Raw genomic sequence first — 27,200 nt, forward strand, 5'->3', positions numbered from 1 at the left:
ACGTGTCTTTATCTTCGCTAGTATCCTGGCGGCACAAACGTGCCCTCCAGTGGTATAACCGTGATGGGCGTGAGCTCCAAGTCCCCGCTACTGAGCAATGAGGCACCTGTCGCAGTTAGTGTTGAAGAAGCAATGGGTGATGGGTGAAAACGGCCATCATATAAAGATCTTGTAGGCATGGGTTGACAACTGCTGCCGATGCCCTTTTCTCGTGTTTCTTGCGGATGACGAGCATTATTCGTGCTCTAAATGGCACGAGTGAGGTATAATGATTGGAAGTTAAGAATATCGACTTGTTGTGAACGTCCGCCCCTGGCTAGCCTAAAGCGGACAAGCGCAGTTGCACTCGAAGTCCGGTCATCAGCACCAGAATTTCTCGAACGACGCAACTTTGCAGTTGATGCGAACGGAGAGGGCCGGTACGATACGAGCTGCGCGTTTCCTGTGTTTTGCATCTGATGAGCGTGGGGCACCGATGTTCGAGAGCCGTTGTTGAGCGTTCTCTCGGGAGGGAGGAGTGAATTTCGCGGGCGCCACAAGCACACCGAAGTCCAATTCATCAAAGGGTGAGGCACAGTATGCGGACTTTCATGATGTGCGGTGAAAGGGTGATGATTGTGTGCTGTGCTGTGAGCGACCGCTTCGGAGTGCCGCGGCTCGGCCTTTCGCCCCGCGCCCGACACCGGGAACCCCGACTTTCCACCTTTCACATCCACATCAACACGTCAACATCGTTCCCTTCCACCATCAGTCCATCAACATCAGGCATGGTATGCGTGGAAGCGCACTGCCACCAACCCTTCAGCGCGACGTGATCTTCATTCGCACGACTACAGCGCTTCTGAGCCATAAGTGGTCCTGCGACATGCTTTCTCCCATGTGCGATACCACTTTTGGAGTCACCCGGGGCCGCTTACCCCAATCTCCGCACCTGCGACAAGAGCTACTATCATCATGCTCAGTACCTGCGTTTCGCCGATCTTCTCGTGCTGCTGACCTCGGAGTGAGATAACCGCCCGCCGCCGGACCTCCGTCGTCATCTACGCCCTCGCCCAAGCTGGCCACCCGCACGTGATTACGGACTTCCGTGGCTTACATCCCCGCAAATACGCGTTTCAACTGTCCTGGATTTAGCCCACATACCAAAGTCTCGTCTTCATCAGCGGTCGCGGAATCCTACACGACTTGAACAAGCAATGCAGTGATCACTCAGGGACAGGATCATACCTTGCGCAGATCCACATAATACCACTTTTGGCAGAAGGCAACTTGGCACCTACACTCCGCTCAGCTCTATTGTCGCATTCCGCGTGCATTGGCAGCCGTTTCCATCTGATCTCACTCGCAACCACGACAGCGATACTGTCCCTCTGTGGCCTGCGCGGCAGACCGATCGAGGCACAGCGAATAATGATGCTGGAATCCGGCCGGTCAGCCGGTGCGGAGGGGCCGTGGAGTTCAGGTACAAAAGACGGATGGTTGCCGTCTCCAAGCTCTCCATCAAACGATCAATTCCCCGTCATCTTTTCTTTTGGCAGCTTAGCTTGCCGTCCTTTCTTTTCATTCATTCTTTACATAGCCTAAACCGGCTTCCACATTCATTTCATCCTCACGCTCGTTTTGATTGTCTTAAAAATCTAGGCCCATCATGTTTTTCAACCCTCGTAGCCTCTTCAAAGCAGCTCTCGTTTCTTTCTTCGCCCTCGAAACGTGTGCTTTGGTCCTCCAGCCTATCCCACCCACGGCCACTCCTGGTCCAGCAGTAAAACGGAACAATGCGCCGCCTTCAGTTGATTTGTCCCCAATAGAAGACCCTTGGGTTATGACCCATGGACACGCTTTGAAGCGTGAGGTGGGGGTCGACGTGTCCTTCGATCCCTCTAGCCAAAGCAGTTTCTTCTGGGGCGCATATGGTAAGCTATGCCTTGTACGTTGTAAGGAGAGTCGCTGAGACCCCGTTAGCTGGCGATCACATTTATACAGCAAACTTCACAATGTCAGCACCGGGAGATGACGAGTTCATCTTGCCTGTACAGAACTTTGCGAAGCACCTCAAGTCGTTCAGCTGTGGAAAGCCAGGAGCGCCCATGGTTCTAACGTTCATCAACCAAGCGGCTTTTACGTATGCCCAGAAGCAATGGAAGTGGGTGGACGATCAGGACATCAATCACTTCATTCTAGTTACGGAGGCGAACCAGTGCTACCAGGGCAACGATCGGTCTCCTTGGCTCGTCAGCAGCGTGAAGTTCGATCAACAGAAGCTCATGGCCACCGTAACGGCGCAGGAGAAGGAGTGGCACGAGGTCGCGCGGAACTTCCATCTGCACCTCGGCCATGAATACGTCGACCCAGCGACCGCCAATGTCACACATCCCCATCTGAAACGCTCCGACGGCTCGTCCACCATGGACCTCACCATGTCCGTCAAGCAGAAGCTGTTCGACTTCGCGAAAGACTCTAGCGACACAAAAGGGATGGCTCTGCGTGCTGACGGCGAGATTTCGACCGGAGGCCTTTTGATCGCGGACTTCGATATGGAGACCAGCTGGGGAATCCCACAGGACGTCAATATCAATATTCACCCACAGGGCGCCTGGGGCCAGATTCTGCTCAACATTGACGCTGATGGAACTCTCGGCAAGGCGCTGGACTGGGCCCTTACTCCCGAGATCGAGATCCCTGTTGGTGCCCTCAACATTAAGGGGTTGCTCCAAATTGGCCCCTTTGTGACTTTCGGCGTACACTTCGGATCCTCCGCCCTCCAGGGAACCGGTACCATCACCACGGGTGCAAAGGGCACGCTCAAGGACTCCGCCGAGGTGAAGGTGCAGCTCAAGCACCCCGACCAGAACAGCATCAAGGACTGGGATCCCACCTTCGAGAAGATTGATCCCGCTTTCAGTGCTGAAATTGGAGGAAATTTGAGGACCTGGGGTGAGCTCGGTGTCCAGATCAAAGTTGAGGCTCTTGGACGTAAGTCATCCCTTCGACGTTTCCTGCGAGCGTGTGCTAATTTTCACTAGACTGGGGCTACCAAGCCAGTGTAGATGCCGAACTTCCCTATTTGGAAGCCACCATGGCCGGCAAATTTGACCAGCTCGGCGTCTGCGGCACCCAGAAGACTAAAGGCGTCGACCTCGGCACAAACGTTGGCATCAACGTGAACCTCAACGCCGGTCCCGCCAACGGTTCGCCAGACTTCCGAAAGGATCTCTACGAAACATCGTGGCCGCTCTACACAACCTGCATCGGTGTTGGTGCTGATGATGCAAAGACGCCTGAGCCTACCCCGACTGAAGAGCCGACGCCGACGGATGAGCCGATTGAGACGCCGATTTCTACGGATGCGGGCGAGATCACGACCGACCCAGCTATGCCATTGACGACTGCACCGCCGATGGCGACGGGTACAGGATTGATGGGGACGGCGACGGGGAGCGCGGGATGGCCAGTCACAGCCAATTCGACGTTTTTGAGGATGGCGCAGAGGCGGCCTACTGCGCTGTACTTTTAAGGGGCACGAAGCGTTGTCTTTATGACTGCGTGCGGATATATCAGCTTCCCAGGACATTCAGCTAAGCTGCCGGCAGATTTATCTTCTTCTCGGACTTCGGGCAGGGTTCCATTTGAGGTTGGCGTCTGGTGCAGGTTTTTCATCGCACTTTTGTAATACTCTTCCCGATACTCATCTTCTCTTCGCTATATTGGCTTTTCTATACTTCCTTCGATGAGCGAGCTCATCGCGTTTGTCAATTCGTCTTTTCATTGCTGTCTCTTACATGATGTTATCGTTGACCTCCTTCCAAGACGTTCCAAAGGCTATAAAACTAAGTCCTCCAGATCTCGAACTAGGCTAGACCGGTCACTCCACCCGAAAATACCTGCGCTACCAGCTTTTAGAGATTGAAACACAATCCACATTCCCGCCGATCCCGCGCCTACCTTCAGAAAACATCGTCCCCACCCAGCGCCGCCAAGCTCCCGAACGGGTAAATGGGACAAACAGCCTCAACCCCCCGCTCCGCAAGACCGGCAGGACGGAGAACCCGGGAACTACATCTCGCATCGCGAGGACCCTAATCGAAATCTAATATCGCGCTATTGTTTCAGAGCAATGCGCATATTAGAAAATCGGTCTCGCCAAGCAGCGGCTCATCTGCTTAGATGCTGCGCGTGGCGTCGAGAATACCCGTGGTATATGGCGGGCGTACACGCAGTACTTTGGATCGTGGGTGCGAGGACATGTCAAGACGGTTATTTGGGGGCGCGGCGATGGTCCTGGAATATGGGCGAGCCGAAACCTGGGTACGGTGGAGTGAGGGGTCTGGATCGTGGGTTGGGATATATAGAGATCAGCGGTCGTTTCGTTCGTCCTACGTCGAGTTTCCCAGCATTACTCCCTCGATACCAATTGCCCTAGGGAACAAGAGTAGGAAGCTTCAGGATGCTGTTCAGCTCGCTCGCCACCGCTCTGGCCCTTGCCAGCAGCGCCACTGCAATCCCCACCTTCGCACTCGAAGTGCGTCAAGCCACCACGCTCAACGCCGCCATGGTCGCGCGCGGCCGCGGCTACATCGGGACCTCGCTAACCATCCGCTCCGACAACAGTGAGCAAAACCTCATCAAGGGCGCTGAGTTCGGCTCCATCACGCCGGAAAATGCGATGAAATGGGACGCGACGGAGCCGAATCGCGGCTCGTTCAGCTGGAGTGGCGCCGACCAGATCGCGAACTTCGCAACGCAGAACGGGAAGCAGATGCGGTGTCACACGCTGGTGTGGTACAGCCAATTGCCGAGCTGGGTGAACCAGATCAATAATAACGCGACGTTGATGAGCGTTATGACGAATCATATTCAGCAGGTTATGGGGCGGTACAAAGGGAAATGCACGCATTGGGATGTTGTGAATGAGGGTAAGAAGGCACTAGATACCTCTGCGTCTCTTAAAAGTAGAGGGGAAGTAGAAGGGAACGAAGTGCTGATGCTCGGGCAGCGTTAAACGAAGACGGTACCTACAGAGACAACGTCTTCCTGCGCGTAATCGGCGAGCAATACCTCCCCATCTCCTTCCGCATCGCGGCAGCCGCCGACCCCGCCGCAAAGCTGTACTACAACGACTACAACCTCGAGTACGGCGACGCCAAGCACCAGGGCGCCCTCCGCATCGTCAAGCTGGTGCAGTCGTGGGGCGTCAAGATCGACGGCGTCGGTCTGCAGGGCCACCTGGTCACGGAGAAGACGGGCACGCAGTCCACGCCGACGCCGTCCGTCGACGTGCTCACCAAGGTGCTGCAGGACTATGCGGACCTGGGCGTCGATTCGGCGTACACCGAGGTCGATATCCGGATGAACACGCCGTCGACGGCCGACAAGCTGAAGGTCCAGGCTGCGGCGTATGCGCGCGTTGCGCAGAGCTGCATGAATGTGGCGCGGTGCGTCGGGATTACGCTATGGGTACGTTTTTCGCACTGCGCTCTTCCTTCCGTTGGTTTTGAACACCGTGACTGACTGACTTCCGCGTAGGGCGTGTCCGACAAGTACTCGTGGGTTCCGCAGACCTTCTCCGGCGAGGGCGCGGCGCTGCTCTGGGATAACAACTATGCGAAGAAGCCGGCGTATCAGTCTTTCCTGGATGTCCTGAACGGGAAGAACGCCACTATGACCTAGGCGGCGCCGAAAACTGTTAGGTAGCCTTCAAACTGTACATATAAAATGGGATGCACGTGATTGCTCGCCCAGCGTTCTGACTCTATTTCGTAGTACAATCTGCGACATGCCAATCTCGGGTTCTCCCATCAGAACCTCGATCCTTACATGCATCTCGTCCGGAGATGGGAATTTTTCCCTAGTGCATGACCCTGAGGCTACTAGCTCAGCATAGATTTTAGCTGTTTCGACCGCGATTCCGGAAGAAATCGGGCGTAGTATCCGAGCTTCGGTATGCCGCGAAAGGGCTGAAAGCAGGTGTGGACAGTAGCCTGGAAATGATCGTCGATAGCCGATAGCGCAGTGAGGGTAGGCGAGAGCGGTCCGTCCACATTTTGTGGGGATTCGGCATACCGAATGGCTCCCGGAATTGACTTCCCTCAAGGTCGAACTGCGCGTATATATCCAGCATGTGCGACACCGCGAGCTAGAATTCAAGTCCGAGGAGCGCCGGACGCACCAGTGTGTTAGTGGCCTTATCGTAACGAGAATCTGCACGAGCAGGGCTTCGACGAAGACGGTAGAGGCGAAGAAGACATCAACCGCCACTCTACCTTACTTCCGATTAAGATGATTGTAGCCTTCAGCTTCAGTCCTATGTACCTAGAAATGCTGGTTGCCCTCCATGGGATATGTGAAAGGGCGTCCAGCCTCCAAGAAGAGGGGCATTGGATTGGGAAGACCTGAGATTTGTCAATGGGATTTACGAATCCAGTACAATGCATTAGGCAGCATCAAGGCCGCATACCCATCTCGCTAGTACAATTTGCGTACCCATAAAGCATTAGCAGCTCACCTTGGGGATACGTCGGCATCGGGAGTGGGCCGATTTGGTTGCTAATTCAAGACCGCAGCTATGGGGCTTCTTGATGCATGCAATGCAGATCATGTAAAGGCAGTGGTAGAGTTTCCCCGGCCCTTCCGGGCTTGTAGGCGCCCGCGGACCCAACCGGGATGAGTGACACAACCGCAGGGATCGGATGTAAACGACGCCGCGCCCAAGCCGGCAGTGCTTTCGTGGGGCGTACAGCATGAGAAGAAGGACGAAAGGCAACAGGGCGCAGCGCAAGGGACATCGGATGTCCCAGCCGATCGCCCCATCAATCGACATGAGCGCCTTCAATGTGGTACAGAGGACCGGCTTCGGGAGGTCGGTACTAGAAGGTCGGGGGTCGATCGAGAAAGAGGAAGCTATTGGTACAACAATGCTGTTCAAGTGGCGAAATACTACCCATGTGATCTACCTTTCGAGCATTGTGAGGGACGATGAACGGCTTAGGGTGAGCGGATATCTACCTAGGATGCGGTGTCACATCCCCAGGGCCCGAGATTGCAAGGTGGCCTCGCAGCTCGCGATGCTCTCAGAAACACGAGATGTGCGAGCACCTGATTTAGAGCCGTCGATGGGCCTGAATTTGGTTTGATGAAAAGTGTGACGTGTTGACGGAGAGGGCGGAGTTGGGGGTGGAGAACTGCTTTCGACCTTAAGCTGAACTGAGCTAAGACGGAAATGGCAACTCGCACGTGACTATGTACCGTCCAATAAACCACCTATTGGCCTAGACAATGCCAGTTACAACGTCCTTGGCGATTTGAAGTGCCTTATGTCATTGCTTTCAGCGTCATCTGGATTCCGAAGTAATTGCTATGGACTCTTTCGAAAATTGCAGCGCGTTCCGAAATTCCAACACACAACCCGCACTCCCAAATCCCACACTTACACTCCCATCACCTCATAACTACGCTTCCAGAAAGGAACATCCCTCTCCCCAACCACCACATGACCGCCCCGCCCGTCCGTGATAGGCCGACTCGCTTCAAACCGTTGGATGTCTCTTGTCAATCCCCCTTTGGGAAAGTCAATAAGCGCGCTTCATGGATGAACCTTCAAACGGCACAGCGATCGATAGCAACACACAAAACCTGCTTCAAAGGGAATATTTCCCACGTGAAGACGATGCTTTCGGACGAAAGTGAGTAGAAGCTTTGGTCTAGATAGGAAACGGAGGTTGGTAATTTGAGGTTGGGCAGCCGGGCAGGCAGTGCGGTGGGGCACGTTTGGAGGATGATAAGAGAGGCGGTGGAACGGTGAGCGTGGGGCGAGGGCGGTGCGCAGTTTATTTCTTTTGTGATTGAGATTTTGGAAGACTGGAGAAATGCTTTAGAGTCGTGCTTCGACAATTTCGTGGAGAGCGCAATGTTGGTGGGCCTCCCGTCTGACGTCCTCCTTGGCCTGAGGTGGGGAGCCGACATACACCGAAAGCGACCATTCAGCAATGTATGATAGACCGCAGGCTCCGGTAACTTTTTCGTCTGCGCTATCGTTTAGAAGCCGAGTCAGATTGACTTCACCAAGCGCTCATCGTCGCGTGCCCGCTTTTTGTAGGATTGTCTGGGCGTATTGCGAGTACCTAAGGGAGCTCTCCGAGTGATGAAAACGTGGGAAAATCGAACGCCGCGACCCAACAGCAACCCGGCCACGACCCGCCTACGACCCGCCTTTGCAACGTTCATCAGCCGGTCTGTGCTGAGGCTGCAAAAATTGGATATCTCTTTTGTCTCGGATCGCTCCCATCTTCCCTATCACGGAGTCCACACCCTCGATAACCTCTTCTACAAGACCAGTACTGCCGCATCAGGGCCGGCTCCCAATCAAGTGCGGATGGTGGGCGAAGGGGAATCCGGAACACGAGGAAGAGTGGAGGGTAGTCCAGCGTGTTGACAGGAGTGCGTAGGTGCAACGGGCGAAGAAGGGGAGACTGGCGTCAACCGGCCAAAGACCTGTTCCGTGCACCGACTGGGGGATCAGAACGCCGCGACGGCAGTGCTGCAAACGACAAACCCAGAAGCTCGCACCGCACCCTAGCCATGCCTTTACCCGTCAGCGACTGCGCTTCTCTTCCCCTCTGTCTTCCCGCCGAGCGTGGTGGTGCGCGTTCCCTCCCACACCCCCCGTTGCACGATCCCTCACCCCTCATGTTCGCGCACCGTGCGCAACTTTCCGCATCAGGCAAGTCCAATCAGGCGTCGATCGCTGGAACCACTGCGAACAATGGATAGTGCAGGGATTATACATTGGCGTGCGGTCACGTGTGTTACAGGAGCGCATCGAGGGGTCTTTTTATTGGGTGCTGGGGGCGTGTCGGAGATGAGCGGTGGTGCACGGATCGTGTGGCCCGCCATGCGGCCCGCTGGGCGAGCGGGGTAGCAGGAGAGGGTGTTATGGTTCACACGAACTTTAAGACGCGGCGGGAGGAGGGCTGGGGAAAATAAGAGTGATTATGTTGGCGGCTGACAGGAGCGATGGGGAGAATTGCGCAGGGAATGAGAGAATGACCCCCGCTTTACGTTGCGGGTTGGAGATGACGTGGTTGTTTCACAGGAGTTGGGGATGGGGGCCGAATAAGCAACGACACTGGCCGCACGTTCATGCAGACACGAAGAATAACGTGTCCCACTCCTGCGAACTCTCTACTTCCCTATCCACTAATGCAGCGACCTCGAGGACAATATACATTATCCATAGCCTCTCCAGCGGTGAATCATGGCCATCTCACCCAAACCCCAAATGCTCTGTCCTCTAACTTGAACACATCGAACCAACTTCATCCGTCGCCGGCCGCCCAGTGACCGTCTACCTGAGTATTTTGGCGTGTCCTTCCAGTGGTTCGACTTAGGCCGCCGAGGGACTTTGCCCCGGCTCTATGAGCCCTTCGCAGGGTACGAGATACTCGAAACGCCACAGCCGACCAGCTGCTTGAGAGGGGACCTCTTCGATGGCATCCCCGGCCGTATTGATTTGCGCGACCGTGGTGATATCCTCTAAGGAGATGGGCAAGTATCCTTGCTCTTGAAAGAAGCATGCGAGATCTTGGATAAGTCTTCCAGGTGCATGTATCCTGGCGTTAGGTATTTTCGACTTATCGTTCAGGCTGCATACAATATGATGACTCGAGGTACTTCCTGAGCCATTAAGTAGCTTGCGATTCGGCGATCGATGCATTCGAGCACGGTGAGAGCCTGTGTTCTTGGAACTGATACCAGAGGAACTGACAGCGAACTGCAGCCTCGTCGATATCTGGAAGGAGACGCGGGCGATGTATCTTGTCCATCTCGTCCAAGAGCGGAGAGCAGGTATACTGTCGCCTCGCGAAAGCATTTGGATCGAAGAGTTGCAATTATTTGTGCTTAGCAGTCGAGTGCAAGTCGACAGTACGCAAATTCATCGCGGAGCAGGGGAAGCGCTCAGCCTTCGCCACACTTAGTGTCGTGTCGCAGGCACAGCCATTAGGACCGCTCCTGTGCGAATTAATAATGAGCAAGAAGGGACCGGAGAAAAGTGCTGCAACGCTCGATTTGGGCTTCTGAGGTGTCGCAGTGGGTTGACGGTGCAGAGACACGACATGGAACAAGTGGTACCGCCCCACCAGGTGTCGCAATAATTCGTGTCCGCTTACCTCAGCCACCCCACCATCAACAAACCGTCAAAACATGAACAACAATTATTCGCGATAATACTACTCCACCAAACCAGCCCCGATTTACACGATTATGGCGTCAAACGAAAGCCCTCGAACTCCTGAACAATCCAAAACTCAACCTGAGTACGATACCGGCCACCGTTCGGCGTATTTCTGGCGGCGCGATCATATGAAGGATGGCGAGAAGGTTTCAGATGTTGCAGAAGAGCTGGGCATCCCCGATCGTACTGGAAGAAGATGGATGAGGGAGAGGAAATTAATGGGTACACCAACTGCTAAACGCCGTGTACGAAAGAACAAAGCAGCTTCAAAAGGGAGCAAGCTTGGGAGGCCTTGGTTAATACCCCAGGAAGTACTTGACGAGATGGTAGGCGGCGTGTACGCTCTGCGCTCTAGTAACTTGGCGATTCTGTAACTACAACACTAAGAAAACAGCTTGTATAGACTTTTGTATACATCTCTACAGCCTTACGTACGATAATCATAAGTTTCCTAGCGAAAAACCATGAAAAAACCTTCGTTGTGTGTGGATTTGTATGGGGCGAAGGTTTTGTGTTGGTATGCTGAGGTAAGCGGACACGAATTATTGCGACACCTGGTGGCCCTGGGCCGAAGCTGACATAAGCTGGCTCATCCAATCAAACGTAGGGCAGCTCCGTCCCAACCTCCCAAGAATTTCCCCACCACAACCCCTCTGCCTAACGGCATTTGCACTCATGTCAAAGAAATAATAGAAGCTTGTAGCGGATGACACAGGACTCTAGTCACGCCTTCGACGTCGAACCCCGTCCAACGACGCGTCGCGACACATCCAACAAGACAGCAGCCCAAACAGACCCCCTATAAAATGGCCACGTTCTAGTCTCTCCGCAGCTCCGAGTTCTCCTGAAGATCTCAACACGATGTTTCGGCTTCCACCCTGCCAATGTTCGCGTCGATATGACCCGCAATATGGATACACCCCGGTTACCCCACAGAAACACCATGCAGGCCCATTTACGTAACATCGCAATTCTCGCAGAATATATTTAAGCGTCTTGGTCCCCAATCAACCCTACCTCGAAAGATGATGGCGTTACTTTCCACGTGCTCGCGGCTTTTCATCCACGGGTTTTTGAGTGCCGAGCAGTTCAACCCCTCGAGCAGGATATTGGGTTTCATCTCTTGACAGCTTTTAACGGGCTCCCGATGAGCACGTTAAGACGGAAAGGCTGTTTCTGGTAATTGATTGCTGGATCGAGCAGATATGCTGCCAGTTACGTTCATCTCCCATCTGCCGCTGGCCTCGCAAGCTTTTCTGCTATATTTTTGGCTGACCCCACAGGGCCATTGATGAAATTGGCCGACAATCAAGGCTCTATATAGCAAGCTAGGCCCACTAGAAAGATCGGAGGAGAGCTTCAGGAAGTTTACTAACAATAGGGCCATCGGTCGGTGTACATCATGGCTTGCTCTCGTTTCGTAGACTTCTTAGTCCTTCTTTTCTTTTCGAGCTTTGCGGTCGCGTCATACTTCCCTCACGTCAAACGCCATGTTTCCGAACTTGCCTCGCATTACGACTATATCATCGCCGGTGGCGGCACGTCCGGCCTCACGGTAGCGGACCGCTTGACCGCAGCCTTCCCGGGGCGCTCCGTTCTCGTCGTCGAATATGGCCAGCTTATCAACAGTACCGATGTCCTGCGCCCCGCAGCTACGGTTATGAACCAGCAATATACTTTCCAAATCATCTCCCAGTCAGAACCCGGGTTGAACAACAGGAGCTTTTCAGTGACGGTGGGCAAGATTGTGGGAGGATGTTCTGCGATCAATGCGCAGATGTTTGATCGAGGAAGTGCCGCGGATTATGATGCTTGGGGCGATGTGACGGGGAGCGAGTTCAGGGAGGCGGGATGGACGTGGGATGGGCTGCTGCCGTATTTTAAGAAGGTGAGGAGACTCATATCCGCAGGGCGACATAGAACGCTGAAGAGAATAGAGCGTGACCTTTACGCCCCCGCCAGCAAGCGATGTCGAGAAATACGGGTATACGTACGATGTCGAGGCCGCGTACGGCGGGAACGGCAGTGTCCAAGCGATCTACCCACCATTCCAGTGGCCGAGCGAAAGTACGACGTCTCATGTCACAACTAAAGCTAATTTTCTAACGAGTCATAGAGGTTATGAGAACCGCCTGGGCGGAGCTGGGAGCCACGCCGCAAAAAGAAGCCGCTGGTGGGAAGGCGTACGGTGTCTTCTGGCTGCCCAGCTCGCAAGATCCGAAAACGCAGACGCGCTCATATGCACGAACGGCACACTACGATCCCGTAGCAAGCCGTGGGAATTATCATCTTCTCGTAGGCCACAAGGTCACTGAACTCATATTGGCAGAGACGGACAACGAAGAGAGAGGATTCGAAGCGCAGGGCGTCAAGATCCAACCCGTCGATGGAAAGAATGTGACTACCGTCAGTGTCTTAAGCGATCAGGAAGTCATTCTGGCTGCTGGTGCTATCCATTCTCCGGGTATACTACAGAGGAGCGGCATTGGACCCAAAGACGTTTTGAGTGCTGCCAATATTTCCCTCAAGGTCGAACTGCCGGGTGTAGGCCAGAATTTCCAGGATCATGCGACGACAAGTCTGTTCTACGATAGTGAGTCGACCATTCGTACATATCGGCGTTAGGATGTACTCTGACCTAATTATTAGTGACGAGCGATCTCCCTGGGCCGATGGACATGTTCATGAACCAGACGCTCTATCAGGAAGCTCTACGGCAATACGAGCAGGAACAGAAAGGTATGCCAAGATTCCGCAATTCCCATTCTTCCCTAACATCATCCAAGGTCCTCTAACCCTCAGCGGTGGGAATAGCGGCGCCTTCCTCCCGCTCTCGCTCATCACAAACTCCTCACAAACCATTCTCTCGGCAATCAACTCGCAAGACCCATCTGCCTACCGCCCCAAAGACACTCATCCAACTGTTCTAGAAGGCTACGCAAACCAGCTCGACTCGCTTAAGAAACTACTCTCCTCCAAGGAAGCCGCCGTTTTCGAGTACCCAATTAGTGTCGGCGCGATGATCGCCTTCCTCAAGCCGCTGTCCCGTGGCAGCGTCAACATCGACCCTCTGAACCCGCTCGCCGAGCCTCTCGTCAGCTACCGTACTCTGACGCATCCGGCCGACCTCGCGATGTTTATCCAAGGCATCAAAGTCTTCCGACGTTTGTATACTATGCCCTCGGCGAAAACCCTTGGTCCTGTGGAGCTCTTCCCCGGGCAAATGGTGCAGACGGACGACGACTGGGCCAAGTGGCTGAAGACGAGCATCACGCCGAGCTTCTACCATCCGGTCGGAACAGCGAGCTTGGGTCCGAAGAGCAAGGGAGGTGTCGTGGGGCCGGATTTACGGGTTCACGGCGTGACGAGCTTGAGGGTTGTAGATGCGAGTGTTATGCCGTTGATTCCGGGGACGCATACGAGCTCCACTGTATATGCGGTTGCGGAGAAGGCGGCGGATCTGATTATCAAAGACGGGCAGTGAGGGGCGGATGAGGGGGATAGCGAGTAAGTCGATGATGGAATGAGGTAAGGACCTAGCGCGTGTGCTGTAAGCTTTTCATGTCTGCGAGCGAAAACAGTATAGCCATTTATTTCTCACCTTACATCCCCCACTTCCTTCCGACCACAGGACGCTATGTCTTCTTCCTCAAGCCCCATCCCACGGACGAGTACTCAATGAAAAAAAAATATGGTTGGTATGGATACGGCCATACCGCCTGGTAGAACACATGTTACGCTTCCAGCACTCACCGCCACAGGCGGCGAGAAAATCCAGATAGCCGTGCGAAAGATCTCAACTCTCTTCCCGTCAAAAGCGTTTGACCCCAGTAGTCTTGCGGCTCTGGGAACGGAATCGACAGGCCATTGCCAGTCTCTCTGCGCCTTGGCACATGCGTAAGGGCTGTGCCGCGTTCGTGCGGAGAGGTACCAGTCCGCGCAGGCTGGTACATCACACGAACGCGTTTAGCGCATGGGAGATGACGGAGTGCAGATTTGGAGAGATCGAAAGAGCCCAGTGATGCTCACCGGGTGGCGCCGGATACCAGATACCTGGAGGCAACTTGTAGTTGAACCTCCCATAGGGAGAAAATGAATAGGAAGGAAGGACGGAAGGAGGCTGATGGGTTTAAATACAGGTGCTGGGCCGTGCCCGGTGCAGCTCGCGGTGGGGCCGTGCATTTCACTTTCTTCCGAGGTCGGCATTGCGGCGCAGTTTAACTGACGTAAAGCACAGACATCATGACCAAGGCAGCAGCCGTTCAAAGCCGCTCATTCACCGCGGACCGCGTGGGGTAAATTTTTGGCGCACCGACGCGAAGTTTTGGGAGCGCCAGAAAGTGAATGACTACGTGTACCACGACTGCAAAAATTTCGACCGCTAGGTGTCGCATCCGCAACGCGAGAAGCGATTCCAGGAAATGTGAGAGCAGAAAGCTCTTGGAGTCTTATACTGGGCTAACAGATGGCTGATGACATTGTAGCCAGAGAATGCCTATGAGGGAGTAGACCTACTCATCCTGGCCGTAATGGATTAGCACAAAAGTTTAGCTTCTTCCTCGAAAAGCACCCTACGGGCAACCATTCAATGAAAAAGAGGTGACCAATGGCCCAGACACGAGTTGTGCCCAGTGCATGACATACGGGCATGCACTCCCTAGCTTGAAACGGAATTCCTCCTTGATACGCAGTGCCATCGCAAGTGAACTTGCGCCCGAAGCCATCCATAGAGTGGACGGACGTCTGTCTCGAGGGCCCAGATCCTGACGGTGTGGCGACCTGTCCAAGGGAGGCACCGACTCGCAACAGAGCTCTGGCCATGGCCCACACTGTGAGCTCAACCAGAGGGCTGTGCGGAGGGGGGCGAGCCGAGAGACTCGCCCAAAAGTGATAAAGGCCAGAGGACAAAAGAAAGCAAGAAAGGGGAAAGAAAAAGGAGACTGGCATTGTGGAGGGTCGGGATTGATTGCACACTGTGCTCGGAGTCGAAGGCGGTTGCTGTGAGGTGGTGGTGGGGCTGTGGAGATTAAGAGAGAGGAGGCAGCGGCAGGTTTATATAGGATAGGTGCGCAGACGCTAGTTAGTGAGGTGACCCCGCTCGGACCCTCGTAATCTCTGTTATACCGAAGTTTAGAAAGCGTGGTGAAAGTGACACCACGTGCCAAGATCTTCAGCCAAGATCTTCAGGAACTTCTCCCGGACTGATTCCGTGCGCCCCGGCCGCTCAAGATATAGCTCATCGGATGCTTGGAGGGACATTGCAACTGTAATGGCAGCACCAGTCAGAAATTCAGCATCCGAGGACCGATGGATTGCCACGAAGCTAGACCAGCTCGCTCGACAACCCGACGGTCGCGATACCCGCGACGGCTATCTGGCAATTATCCGCTATGTACAGGCCTCTAACGCACATCTTTATGCCAATATAAGCAGTAACCAACTGGAAATAGCCCAATTGAAGGATACTGTGCGTGGGCAGACACAAACTATTACGGACATGGAAAAACAGCACCAATACACGCTCTCCAAAGTCCACGAGGGGTATTGGAACAAGCTTTGCTACCTCAACAACCATAACGCCGCTTTCGGCATCGAACTTTCAGAAGCCAACCAACAGAATGCCGAATTAAGCCAGAGGAAGAAAGACCTGGAAGTTGAGGCGCAAATGGTTTATCGCTACGGCCTAGAGCACCGAGAGCAAATGGAGAGCTTGATTCGGAAACCATATAAGTCCGGTGCTCGGTGAGTAAGCTACACTCTGGTCATGAATCTACTAACATGTGTAGCGCTTTACACGATGTGTCTCGCTCCGAATCTCCGCCCTCGAAGAAGCGAAAGGTGACGACACTCTCTTCTAAACTCCCTCGCAACCCTGTTCTCTGCACGCAATGCTATGCTCATGGCTACGAATGCGACCATGACAACCGCTGCAAGTCATGCACCGAGAACAAGACTCGCTGCATTCGAATGCAGTGCAGCACCTATGACGCTGGCGCATGTCAATGCAGCAGACAAAATTGCCCATTTGCGCATCCGGAAGATGGTTATACAAATACGGTCAAGGCGGGGCGCGCAGCGAAGAGAGACAAACACCTTCCGCGGGCGGCCAGCAATGTTAGGTGTTGAGTGGAATATGCGGAGACCGCCGATATTCATCACAACTGGGAGGAATCATTCCTCAGATGGGAGTTATGCTGCTTTTCCAATCGTATCTTCGTCTTTCGCTTGCTCGTCCTGCCACTGCATAATCGGCGCCGCCTCATTATCCCCCTGATATATACGGAATGCATGGAATAGTGTTGGTTATATACCTAATATCCAGGAATAGCACGATACGTTCGTATTTTGCTGTTCTTACAAATAGCCCAAATCTTCCACGCTAATAATGCCAGAGATGACGTTTGCCTTCATCTCCACCTTCACCCTCACCATAACTACTGTTGGAGTTCAATCGCCCAGCTATTCCTAATCGGGCACTAGCGCCACAGAGATTTCTGAGATTTCTCGGAGCTATATACACTCAATACAATACACCTCACCCCAATATGCTGTATTCCTCAATTTCCTACTTCAACAACTACCTCGTGTCTTTACTAGCCACAGTTCCCACGATCTCGACGCCAGAGCAACTTGTGGAATATCTCTCTGCCCTTCTGCATTCCGCGAGCCGAATATCCCATTTCGTTGCACAGGGACGTACGTTACTTCCAGCTAAGGATTCGTGCTCGTGGGGGACTTAGGTTAGGTCAGACTATGCCAACCTTCTTTGTCTCTATCCATTAAACGCCTCCAGGATAGCCTATCCGTGCAAGCTTAGATGAAAAAGTTACCAAGGACCATCTCATTAAGCGCCCAACCGCTCAAATCCCGCCATATCCATACTCTATCTACCCATCCGTTAGTACATCCCCACCACTAACTCCGCACGTGCAAAATATCTCCATACCCGCCCGCTACCTACTTACCTACCTGATTACACAACCTCCCTAGTAACCGTCTTAGTAACCATAATGCCCTCCATCCCCGGCCCCCAGCCCGTCCCACTCGTACTCCTGCCCCTTGTGCCCTCTGCACTCCTCCTGCCCTCCAGCTCCCCACTCGCCATGCGCCGCCCGCCAAAGGCCACATCGCCAAAACTTCTCGGCGGCGGCGTCGCCGGACTCGTCGCCCTCGCCCTCCCCCTTTCGTTCTTCAAGCGCTGCTGCTGCATCAAGCCCTCCCATCGATCCGCGCCGGCTGTCGCTTCGACGGCTGTGCGAAAGTCGAGTGGAGACTTAGATCGTACATGCGCGTCCAGCGGGAGCGCCGTCCCCCCCACTCTAGACTGCTCAGATGTAACCCCGAGTTCGAGTTCGATATCCGGCGTCTGCACCACCCCCTTATGCTTCAGAATCTTCTCCGCGCTCTCACCGCTCATACTCGTCTCGCTCCTGCCACTGCCGCCCTTGCACTCCCACTTCATGCCGCGAGCGGCTTCGGCGGCGGACCGCCCTTTTCTGCTGCGGCTCTTGCTGCGGCTACGCGACCAGGCGCGCCCGCGGCCGATGTCGATGTTGTTGCCGTAATGCAGCGAGTTCCCGCGCTCGGACTTGGCGGACGAGGACGAGAAGTATGACGTTATGCCGCGGCCGAGGAAGCGGAACAGCGGGCGCCAGGTGGGCATGCAGGCGGCGAGGATGCCGGCGCTGGCTTCGATGGTGCTGATGGTGGAGATGGGGACGTAGTCCCCTAGTCATGTGGGTCAGCGTCTCTAATTCGAAAAGCTTGACGAAAAAGGGAGGGTAAGGTGGAGGAGGGACTTACACGTCGGATCGACGGTTTCTACGTTTTTGGCGTAGATGAGGCGCACGATGCTGATGATGCAGACGAAGCCGCCGATCAGGAAGAGCGAGCAGATGGAGAAGCGAGTGCGCTTGTCGAGATGCAAGCCCTGAACAACAGGGATGGGGAGGGCGAGGATCCACCAGTCGGTTACAATATTAATGACTCCGAATACAATGATCGCTACGAAGGTCAGTCTCCTTCAGACTCTTCTTTCCGCGATGGTGGAAGCCATCGCCAAGAACAGATCGAATGAAGGAAGGAGATCTTACCAGCCTTGAAATTTATACAAACAACCTTCGACCCCGGCCCAAGTTCCGTCCACAAGCTTTCAATCGGCACGCATTGAAAAATATATACAAAAATCTGCGGAATCGTAAAGAGGAACACAAACAGCGCCGATAGCCACAGCGTTGGCGTGAACCAGCCCGTCGTGCGGTGGAAGATGCGCTTGTAGAGACAGAGGATGGACAGCTTGATGAAGGGGATGGTAAGGTTGTAGAAGGTTTGCGCCGTGAGTGTGACCTGTTGGTCCAATTGTTAGCGAAGAGGATGCATTGTAAGGGTTTATTCGCGTGTGAACTTACCAAGACGAACGTTTTCGGGTTATCCATGAATATGATATGACGCCCGAAACCGTGTTTGGCAGCGACGAGCAGACATGATACGTGCCCGGTTACGCAGACCTACTCCGTCAGAATCAGCTTCTGCCTGCCTTTACTAAGGAAAGTCGAGGCGGCAATTCTATGGTGCCCAAAGGAGAATCGTCCCATCTGCGACCGCTTAATCCGCGATACCAACAAATGCTCTCCGCGATCGCTCTCCTCACACCCACTCTCCTCCCTACGAACGAGACACAACTCACCGCAGCCCCACAAATCAACCAGTCATCCAGCCCCAAATGCGTCCCAATCTTCAACCTACTCATGAACCTCAACCCGACGGACACATACGCAACTACTAAGCAAGCAACATTCGCGCCCACGAGCCATGTCCTCCTATCGTCGTCCGCGTGTGCTTGCATCCACGACAGTTGTTCAGGGCTTGGGTGCGTCATTTTTGTGAGACGTGGTGGGCGTACCGCCCTCTCGTGATGGCAGCGGGGGAAATTCGTGGACGGTGGGAGGTGCGGGTGGCGTAGCCGTGAGGGGCGAGGCGTAGTGAACTATGGCGGTCGACCGATCGGTGGAGGAGATTATGGTCCGCTGCTGGAGTCCGATAGATAATGAGCGAGCGTGATGAAGATTTCCGTCTTCGAATGGGCAGGCTGCGCCAGCGCCGTTGCCGTACTAGAGATTATTCAATCGTGATGTCTATCCTCATTCATACCATCGCATGTGCAAAGACCGCTTTCGAGGAGGGAAAAAGAGAGCGAAAAGAGAGGAAGTTAGAACACCGGGATTCGCTAGGTGTCAGTCTGCCAACCATCGGGACATTACAACCAACAAGGCCATCTGGCGGGATTCAAATTACCAGACGGAGCCTTGCAATCCCGGAGGATTCGCCCAGCGCAGCATATTGCACCGTCGCTCCCTCATTCCTCTCTTCCTGTCAGCTCGAGTAGGAGCCTGCATGTGTCCAGAAAGTCCGGTTGTACAAAGTCACTGAAATTCAAGATAAAATGTAGGGATCGGGACCAATTGCAAGGCTGCGAAGGAGCCTGATGAAGCATCATGATTGGTGATCTCGTGTCAGATTGTGGGTCTGTTCACAAACGTCTCGCTTGAGACCGGGGAACACGTGGAGACAGTCTGTGCGCTGATCGAATATGGTTAGGCATTTGCCCGGTCGGGCCTAGCGTTCGGACTTCAGATCCCTGCACCTGCACATAATCGGGGACTTAATAACCATGTTAAAGCCGACTCTGACGGCGAAACCGATTGCGTCGACTGAGTGTGGGAGAAGTAGTCCAGTGGAGGTGTGCGAAAAGGATTCTGAGCTTGCAGTGAAAAGACGGAGGCGACGCTGAATGTAACAGACGAAAGAATGTAGACCCCTCATGAAGCGCAAGGGGTTCGGAACTGGCACTGAGATAATGAAGGCTGCGCAAGGCGGGTGCAATGAATGGTAAAGGTGCAGCAACAGAACGAAAAAGACGAAGACCTGAAAACCGTACCTCCAACAACAGACTAGTACGGTCGTCCACTCCCCATCGTAGTCCAGAGAATGCCCAGCACTACGCCGCACTCGGGTGGCACGTCCCGGCCCGAGGAATTTTTTCAGGAAAAATCAGCAATGCTTTTTACCGCATCGAGCCGTCCCTCAGTGCATGCGGCGAGGGCTGGCGTTTACAGGGATTGTCAGAAAATGGGGTCGGAAGGTACGGAACGCACCGCCTCAGAATGAAACAATATCCGTTTCTATTGCGCGGCTGCAGATGCGAGTGACCTAGAACACCATACGGTAGTGCAGGCCTTTGGCCGGAAGAAAGAAAGGCGAAAGCGGGCACTGTTACACTACGTGGAGATCTTCAGGTAGGGGTACGGCTGCAGCCGGCGAGGCGTCAGAGTTGCTCACGTGCCGATGCCACCAGATTCCTCTTCGAAGCTACCACGGCCATTTCAGGTCGCACGACGGGTTAAAGGCGCGCGAGCTCGGTATTGCTATGCAGCATTCCGGGCCTTGGCAATGCTACACTCTACAGGAGCATCGAGTGCTGACTGGCGGGGAAAGCTTAGGGAAGCGAGTTCCTAAGCCACTTGGGTTAGATCCAGCCTCCTCGTAACTAGGAAATACGCCCTTACGAGCCGTCCAAATCTCGAATGCTCGCGTATTCGCAAGTAGTATGGAAGAACTGCGAACGGAAAGCGTCCTGGCCGACTGGACTCCTCGAGCTCTGGGTAGAGGGCCATGACTCGTCAGTCCGACTGAGAACAATCGGACGGAGAAAGGCGCACAGGTAGGGACATGGGCTGAGGATAGGAGTCACCCCGTACGGCTACGAGCGGGCGACTTGACTTTGTACTACTGTCAAGCCTGGGATGAACGAAGATGCCATGTTCATCACCCAAGTGTACGACCTGGGTGGCAAGACGATTGGATGGTCGAAGATCTGAATGAATACCGCTCTATTGGGAGAATTAGAAGTCGATAATGGGGCGCAGCAGAACGGGATCAAAGAGTTCATCGCTACAAACCGAAATGGGCAATACGTCCGAGTGAGGATAATTAAGTTTCGAACAGTTGCACAACATTAATGGTTGACGAATGGATGCAGAAAGACGATGACACTGCGGCAGGGAGAGCGTTATAGTCATCTGGATTTCCATAGGACGGCTGCGACATTACGCAGCCGAGCTTGCAGGTATCCGACCTCGCCGTATGGTGAAGCTCGTTGATTCGCATGATGGAGGCTCACCGGGCACTGGCGCACCCGCGCAACGTCGGCGTACCCTACTTTGGCAACTCATAAAGGGTCGATCGCCCATGCATGAAAAGACGGCTCGCGACATCAATATGAATCCGGGAGCGGGGCTTGGCCAACGTGCAGCGTGCCAGTAACTTGCCGAGAACGTGAGTGCGGTATTTGCTAGAGACGAAGACTGCTCAATATAGTACAGTAGTGGTGAGAGGATCAATAAACCAGAAGATCCGGAGGAGCAATGGACAGTAGACCAGACTTAAGGTACGAGTTGCTGAATGAAGCGGTCCGGAACACTGCGTCTATTGCGAGACACGGTCTTGAGGTCCAGGCGCATAGGTCGCAAAGGAGTGAGACGTATAGACGTACCATAGCCCCATTCGGCGACTAGGGCGTCTGCGCAGAGGTTCTTGGGACTTGACTCGCGAGCAGTCAGAGCCTCATGCACGCATATGCCGGCTAAAGAACCCATCCCTTCTTAGTCGCAGGCAGAAGCCCGATAAGCGAGGATGCGGCGACCATGCAATCCATCTACGGCATCTAGGGTATGGTGCGCTTTGAGTAGCAGCAAGGATGGCGGAGAGAAGGTCGAAGGAGGAAGGCAGGGGACCATTATGACTTGAATGCTGAAAGTCATACACGGGCGAAGAAGCTGAGGGTGTCAAACGCCATTTTTGTCTGCAGCTCAGGCATACCCTGGGCAACTCCGCTAAGCGTTCTAGGCACATGCTAATAGAAGCCACGACTGCCCAATATCACAACACCGCCGCCGAGAGGGTATGTGTTGGGTTTGATTTGGGCCCGGAGGCATTGTCGAGGATGTGAAGGGCCTGGTCAGGGCAGGAGGCGAAGGCGACCACTTTTGCGGTCGAAAAGTTCAGTTACTGATGGCATTACCGGTGGCGGGGCGCCTCGTATGCAATGTGATGGATGTTCTTGTGTCACCAAAAGCAATGCTCGATGATATGTACAGTGCCACGCCGCGCGGCATAGGTAAGTGGGACTCGATTCGCGGGGCTAGTCCCGGGCCGTGAGCATGAGGCAGGCGGTATCCCGCAGGATCTGATCGAGGGACGGGAGGAATTGGAGCTCTGGGAGCCTGAGTAGAGCCCACCCGAAACTCTGCACCCGCTTCAAACGAGGCAGCCGCTCTGATCTTCGCCAAACCTACTCTTGCTCTGACCCCGTGGCGGACGTGTTCTCGCATTCCCGACAGTATAATTTGGTTGAATGCTCAGGTATACCAAGTATTCTGTGTTGACAGGTAGCAAAAATTTTTTCCCCTCAGAGATGTGTCACCATGCAGACAGCCACAAACGGTGATGAGGGACCATTCTCGCGCGGGGCGCTGGAAAAGAAAACATGACGGATTCAACCCCACGGCGGGCGCGAGCGGGCTGCCGAGTCAGGGCCGCATGCCCGTCACTAGGGCGGCGACGCGCCGGTTGCAGACTGGTAGGATTGCATTGGCGGTTTGTCGATGTTGCCGGGTCCGCAAGCTGAATGCTGTGATCGGTCAAGGAAGCCAGGAGCGACGGACGGCGAATGGAATGCTGGTCGGCAAACCGAAACCGGACAGGCAGGCGCTGCCGGCTCGCGGAAGGTGGTCCTATTCGGTCCGGCGCTGGAACAGCACGTCGTCAGATTAGCCATCGGTGAGGGTCGAGGCACTGGCCCCAGGGGTTCAGCCCTTTTCGAGCCAAGAGCGCACGTCACACTGGCCAGCACACCTCGTCGCGCCACAGGGCTGTCTCCAGACGCGGACGGTGGACGTCCTGAGTCGTTTCGGGTTCTGGAAGGCCTACAGAGGGCGTGGAGGGTGGCGATGGCCGGGGAAGGGCGAATCACACTCGGCGTCGCGCGCAGCACAGGCGGATGCAGCACAGAATGGGACGTGATAGTTTGAGCGCAGCTGGGTGCGGCATGGCGTGGGTTGCGCCGGGCACGTCGTCGAGAGCGCGAGCGGTGGTGTTGCGGAGGGCGGTGTGCGCAGGAGGACGGACGGGACGGGCGCCGTCTGGCTCAGCAGGCGTTAGCAGCGTCAGAGAGGAAGCGGATTGTCCTGGTCTGTCCCTCAGGGCGCGCGAGGGAGGCACCGCGTCCTGCAACGTGCAGAGGGAGGCTCAACAATATGGATGGCGACTGCCGGGGGCGCAGGCGGGTGCGGTGGAGAGAGCCGCGTCGAGCAGGAGCAGGCGCAGGCCAGGCGCGGCTTCCACAACCAGGCCGTGGCCAGCCTCAGGGGGCAGGCGCGCGCTCACAGCTGCAGGCGCGCCCCGCGTCGCTGCCGTTGTCGTTGCCTGCGCGGCGACAGCGTTGCGTTCGGCGCGCGCAACGTCCTGGCAGGCCCCGCGGCGCACCCCTTCCACGCCCTCCACGGCGGCGTCGCAGCGGGCCGGGCGCGGCGGCTGCGGGCGGTGAGCGCTGGCCCGCGGTGCTGCGGTGCTGCGGTGCTGCGCTGTGCAGTCGCGCGTCGCCGGCCATGCGTTCGACGCGGTGGTTGCGCAGCGCGAGGGCAGTTCGCTCGACGAGTCGTGTCCGCCAGATCAGCCTCCGCCCGGGCCGAAGCCGCCTGGTCCGAGTGCGTCCCCACCTGGCCACCCCCATCCCACCCAATTTCAGCTTTCTGCCCAACCTGTCCCTGCCCCCGCCGCCGCGCTGCCCCGCTAGGCCGCCTCGGGCGTAGGCCCCTCCCATGGCTCAGTCCCGCCGTCTCCCCGGATGCCTTGCATGTCACACGGGGCGCACACGGCATGCAAGATGACATCCCCGCAAATCAAACCCCCCCGACGGCGCCTCTTTCACCGCTAGCGAGACGACACGGAGGGGCCCATGTCGGCCTCCTTGTCTGGTGCCTCTTGTGCACCTCGACGCATCCTTCCTTCGTCCACGCCGCAATTGCGGAGTCGACCGCCCGCGGCATGAGCTCGCCCACGCTCCACCGCGAGACCTCCTCCTTCACCACTCCTGTGCCACCGCACGCTGCCACGCCGCAGCGCTGCCTGCCGCTGCGAATTGCTTCATAATCCGCCCCGGGCCCGCTCGATCGCTGAAGCCTCGCACCCGTTGCCGCCATCGTGAGCATGACGGGCCAGTTGCCCCCTCTCCAGCAACCCTCGCCCACGCCCCTCTCGCAGCCCGACAGCAACAATAGCATGCCGCTGCCCAGTCTTGCACACCTATTCTCGTCGCCCCCATCCACATTCGACTTCGAATATCCACCTGCCACCCAGCCGACCGGCGCTCCGTGTGATTCCGTGCGGCAAGCTCCTAGCGACCGTCCCGATTCCAGTTCCACATCGCTCGCCGCCTTCCACCACCAGCGCGGCGCTTCTGGCGCGCCGTCCAGCTCAGGGCCGTCGTGGACAGCTATCAACCGTCCAACCGACAATTCCAGGTATGTGTACTCCGAGTCTCGACGAAACATGTTCTGAGAGCGCCGTGTTAGCTTGGCGCCGCCTCTGACCAACGGTGACCGCATTGGACCGGCGACACATGATCTCTACCAGCACGCCTCCTCGCCATCAATTGCATCGCCTTCGGCCAATATTGGTAAGGAACAGCAATCCGGTCGAAATTCGCCTCCGCAACATTTGAACAGCGATCCGCTGCACGCGAAAAGATCGGCAAGCGACCGGCGCCAAGACTCGGCCGTTTCCGAATCCGCCGACCATCCCAGGTCGATGATATCGCAAAATCCGACCATTTCTTCAAACGCACAATTTTCCCCCTTCGCTAGCAGCCCAGAGTCCCTTCCTAATCCTTCGCCATCTCGTAGTGCAGCCGGTTATCCGAAGACTCCCCCGTCGCCTGCGCCTTCACCGGTACTATTCTCTGGCTTGGGTGCATCTCGCCCCGCCCCAGCTCGCGCACATTCGACAGGTCGTAGGCAGTGGCTCTCGCCATCTTCTTCCGGTCAACAGCGTCACCTCTCTAAGGCGGAGTCCGGCGCTAATAACCGATACGGCACATCCCGGGAACGAGCCTATTCGGATTCCAGGACCACATCCTCAGCCCTTTCGAATGCGTCGCCGTCAAGCCCCAGGCGAGTAAGATTTGACGACCATTCTGCTGCAGGGATAATGCCGCCCCCTCGAGTCACTTCACACAGTGCGAATGCTCAAACAGTTGTCACCGAGCCCGTTCTCCATTCCTTTACCTCAATCTCACGTCCGGACGTCGCTGTTCCCAACCTTCGTATGAACAATCCGTTTGAGGCAATGAACCGGGACGTAAGTCAAGCTGCGAGCGGGTCATCCGCCATAGCTGCTGCGTCCTCATATCCCATGCCCGACCCTCCATCGGATACAACAGGCACAGACACCTCTCCTGAGCAACATCCCTCTCCTCTACGATGCTCGTACTGCCATGAAGTCTGGACATGCCCACTACCGGATACTAGCTCGATGCCAGGTAGACCTTCTGCAACACTCCAGGAATTCGAAGACGGCATGGAGAATATAAGGAAGAGTCTGGAACACTACCAAGCCCAGCAAGCCTCCAGCTACCAGGATTGGCTGACACGCCATCGCGTCAAACCGAGAGACCCTACGATTATACCGCCCTGCGTCGCTGCACAGCCGGACGCCAGCAAACGCAAGTCTGATATTCCCGCCGACGACGCCGACATGACGTCGAAATTCCGCAAGCTGACGTATGATTCTCCCTCCCCGAAAGCCCACCTATCTACGCCGCCACCCGACATTCCGTCGATTCCTCCGCCGCAAGCATCCTCCGGCTCGCACGCAAAGTATCGGTATGAGACCAGCGAGTACGTATCCGTTCTTATACCTCATCTTTATTAATAAGAGGCTTTTACTAACGGAACTAGTGGTTCTTCCATTCTGGTGAATGAACAGCTGGCTACCATCATGCGCATGTGTGAAAGGCCTCGATACAACTCGCCCCCGAACGATTCTACCAATATGTGGTTCGAGCCGGGGCAAAAGGATAAAAGTAACACTCGAGAAGGAGAGCGGCATGAAAAGCCGAAATCGGAATCTCCACATGAAGGGTCGGAGGAGCCGGGGGCAGAACAGCAGCCGCCGAGACCGTCAGGAGAAGAGACGAAGCCGCAGCAGCCAATATAATATTGACAGTTCTACGAGGGTATCCTTCAATCCTCCATTACTCTAATAGAGAGGCTCTCTTACCCTCATTTTCCCGTTCCAAAGGAAGCCCTAGCGTTTCGATCCCGGCGTCGCGGTCTACAACAGCATATCATATACCCCTTCTCTACCTTCCCCCAAGTATATCGTCTCTGTACTTTTCTATCCACCCATCATCCTGCATATCTATCCGGAGCGACACGGTTTGGGGAAACAGGGGCATCGTAGAAGGAAGGTCTTGCCATCATCTTTTGCACTTCCATCTCCCGCTATCATTATTACCATCACATCCCCGTTTACATCCCGCGTATCACACTGTAACGGTACGAGCCACGCCGAAAATTCGGCTTCTCTATATACCCTAATGCAATCTAATGACATTCACTCTCGATTGCGCATCGATACTATCCTCCCTATGCTCGGCGTGCATTGGTGAAGTCTGTTCTCCATTATCTGCGGGACATGGTCCTATCCCTCACACAGAGCTTATGTCAGCACTCACTGAGCTTCATCACTCGCTCAGGGCATCATGCAGTACGTTGTTCAGTGGGCACGAGGCGCGCGCCCCCTCGAGCGCGCTAATTCATCCCCTGCCCCCCTGCCCCCTGGGCAACAAAAGCCACACTCTCCTTACAGAACGCCCCAGCCTCGCGTTCAAGACATCTACCTGCAGGCGGGCGAG

The 27,200-nt window shown here is 55.3% G+C and overlaps 11 protein-coding genes across 11 annotated transcripts; 7 read left to right on the top strand and 4 right to left on the bottom strand.

Annotated features, from left to right (window-relative positions):
• The first annotated feature begins 1,330 nt into the window (after positions 1 to 1,330).
• On the top strand, positions 1,331 to 3,621 carry BU26DRAFT_153486 (uncharacterized protein). Its single transcript, XM_033820020.1, has 3 exons — positions 1,331 to 1,913; positions 1,963 to 2,973; positions 3,024 to 3,621. The coding sequence occupies exons 1-3, from the start codon at positions 1,649 to 1,651 to the stop codon at positions 3,512 to 3,514; spliced, it is 1,767 nt and encodes a 588-aa protein (XP_033690299.1). The 5' UTR covers positions 1,331 to 1,648; the 3' UTR covers positions 3,515 to 3,621.
• An 823-nt stretch (positions 3,622 to 4,444) lies between these two features.
• On the top strand, positions 4,445 to 5,667 carry BU26DRAFT_500888 (glycoside hydrolase family 10 protein; the record flags this gene model as incomplete). The annotated part of the gene is made up of 3 exons (XM_033826532.1): positions 4,445 to 4,913; positions 4,994 to 5,454; positions 5,524 to 5,667. 3 exons carry the CDS (start codon positions 4,445 to 4,447, stop codon positions 5,665 to 5,667), a joined length of 1,074 nt encoding a protein of 357 aa, XP_033690300.1.
• A 3,411-nt stretch (positions 5,668 to 9,078) lies between these two features.
• On the bottom strand, positions 9,079 to 10,088 carry BU26DRAFT_515025 (uncharacterized protein). The gene has a single exon (XM_033827967.1). It carries the CDS (start codon positions 9,863 to 9,865, stop codon positions 9,380 to 9,382), a length of 486 nt encoding a protein of 161 aa, XP_033690301.1. The 5' UTR covers positions 9,866 to 10,088; the 3' UTR covers positions 9,079 to 9,379.
• A 42-nt stretch (positions 10,089 to 10,130) lies between these two features.
• On the top strand, positions 10,131 to 10,638 carry BU26DRAFT_515026 (uncharacterized protein). The gene has a single exon (XM_033827968.1). It carries the CDS (start codon positions 10,258 to 10,260, stop codon positions 10,600 to 10,602), a length of 345 nt encoding a protein of 114 aa, XP_033690302.1. The 5' UTR covers positions 10,131 to 10,257; the 3' UTR covers positions 10,603 to 10,638.
• A 1,193-nt stretch (positions 10,639 to 11,831) lies between these two features.
• BU26DRAFT_537717 (GMC oxidoreductase) lies at positions 11,832 to 13,796 on the top strand. The gene is made up of 5 exons (XM_033831428.1): positions 11,832 to 12,116; positions 12,166 to 12,295; positions 12,345 to 12,821; positions 12,878 to 12,967; positions 13,015 to 13,796. Exons 1-5 carry the CDS (start codon positions 11,889 to 11,891, stop codon positions 13,710 to 13,712), a joined length of 1,623 nt encoding a protein of 540 aa, XP_033690303.1. The 5' UTR covers positions 11,832 to 11,888; the 3' UTR covers positions 13,713 to 13,796.
• An 880-nt stretch (positions 13,797 to 14,676) lies between these two features.
• On the bottom strand, positions 14,677 to 15,175 carry BU26DRAFT_500890 (uncharacterized protein; the record flags this gene model as incomplete). The annotated part of the gene is made up of 2 exons (XM_033826533.1): positions 14,677 to 14,697; positions 14,873 to 15,175. The coding sequence occupies 2 exons, from the start codon at positions 15,173 to 15,175 to the stop codon at positions 14,677 to 14,679; spliced, it is 324 nt and encodes a 107-aa protein (XP_033690304.1).
• A 322-nt stretch (positions 15,176 to 15,497) lies between these two features.
• Positions 15,498 to 16,354, top strand: BU26DRAFT_500891 (uncharacterized protein; the record flags this gene model as incomplete). The annotated part of the gene is made up of 2 exons (XM_033826534.1): positions 15,498 to 15,970; positions 16,015 to 16,354. The coding sequence occupies 2 exons, from the start codon at positions 15,498 to 15,500 to the stop codon at positions 16,352 to 16,354; spliced, it is 813 nt and encodes a 270-aa protein (XP_033690305.1).
• Positions 16,355 to 17,201: 847 nt separating this feature from the next.
• On the bottom strand, positions 17,202 to 19,106 carry BU26DRAFT_500892 (uncharacterized protein; the record flags this gene model as incomplete). The annotated part of the gene is made up of 5 exons (XM_033826535.1): positions 17,202 to 17,956; positions 18,032 to 18,232; positions 18,322 to 18,574; positions 18,637 to 18,735; positions 18,915 to 19,106. The coding sequence occupies 5 exons, from the start codon at positions 19,104 to 19,106 to the stop codon at positions 17,202 to 17,204; spliced, it is 1,500 nt and encodes a 499-aa protein (XP_033690306.1).
• Positions 19,107 to 22,084: 2,978 nt separating this feature from the next.
• On the bottom strand, positions 22,085 to 22,726 carry BU26DRAFT_153545 (uncharacterized protein). Its single transcript, XM_033820022.1, has one exon. The coding sequence runs from the start codon at positions 22,615 to 22,617 to the stop codon at positions 22,288 to 22,290; it is 330 nt and encodes a 109-aa protein (XP_033690307.1). The 5' UTR covers positions 22,618 to 22,726; the 3' UTR covers positions 22,085 to 22,287.
• Positions 22,727 to 23,174: 448 nt separating this feature from the next.
• BU26DRAFT_153543 (uncharacterized protein) lies at positions 23,175 to 23,902 on the top strand. Its single transcript, XM_033820021.1, has one exon. The coding sequence runs from the start codon at positions 23,286 to 23,288 to the stop codon at positions 23,829 to 23,831; it is 546 nt and encodes a 181-aa protein (XP_033690308.1). The 5' UTR covers positions 23,175 to 23,285; the 3' UTR covers positions 23,832 to 23,902.
• Positions 23,903 to 24,335: 433 nt separating this feature from the next.
• On the top strand, positions 24,336 to 26,602 carry BU26DRAFT_153620 (uncharacterized protein). Its single transcript, XM_033820023.1, has 3 exons — positions 24,336 to 24,807; positions 24,859 to 26,181; positions 26,242 to 26,602. Exons 1-3 carry the CDS (start codon positions 24,494 to 24,496, stop codon positions 26,498 to 26,500), a joined length of 1,896 nt encoding a protein of 631 aa, XP_033690309.1. The 5' UTR covers positions 24,336 to 24,493; the 3' UTR covers positions 26,501 to 26,602.
• Positions 26,603 to 27,200: the final 598 nt, after the last annotated feature.

The sequence above is a fragment of the Trematosphaeria pertusa genome (genome assembly GCF_010094035.1).
Source record: "Trematosphaeria pertusa strain CBS 122368 unplaced genomic scaffold BU26scaffold_2, whole genome shotgun sequence".
NCBI classification, from domain to species: domain Eukaryota; kingdom Fungi; phylum Ascomycota; class Dothideomycetes; order Pleosporales; family Trematosphaeriaceae; genus Trematosphaeria; species Trematosphaeria pertusa.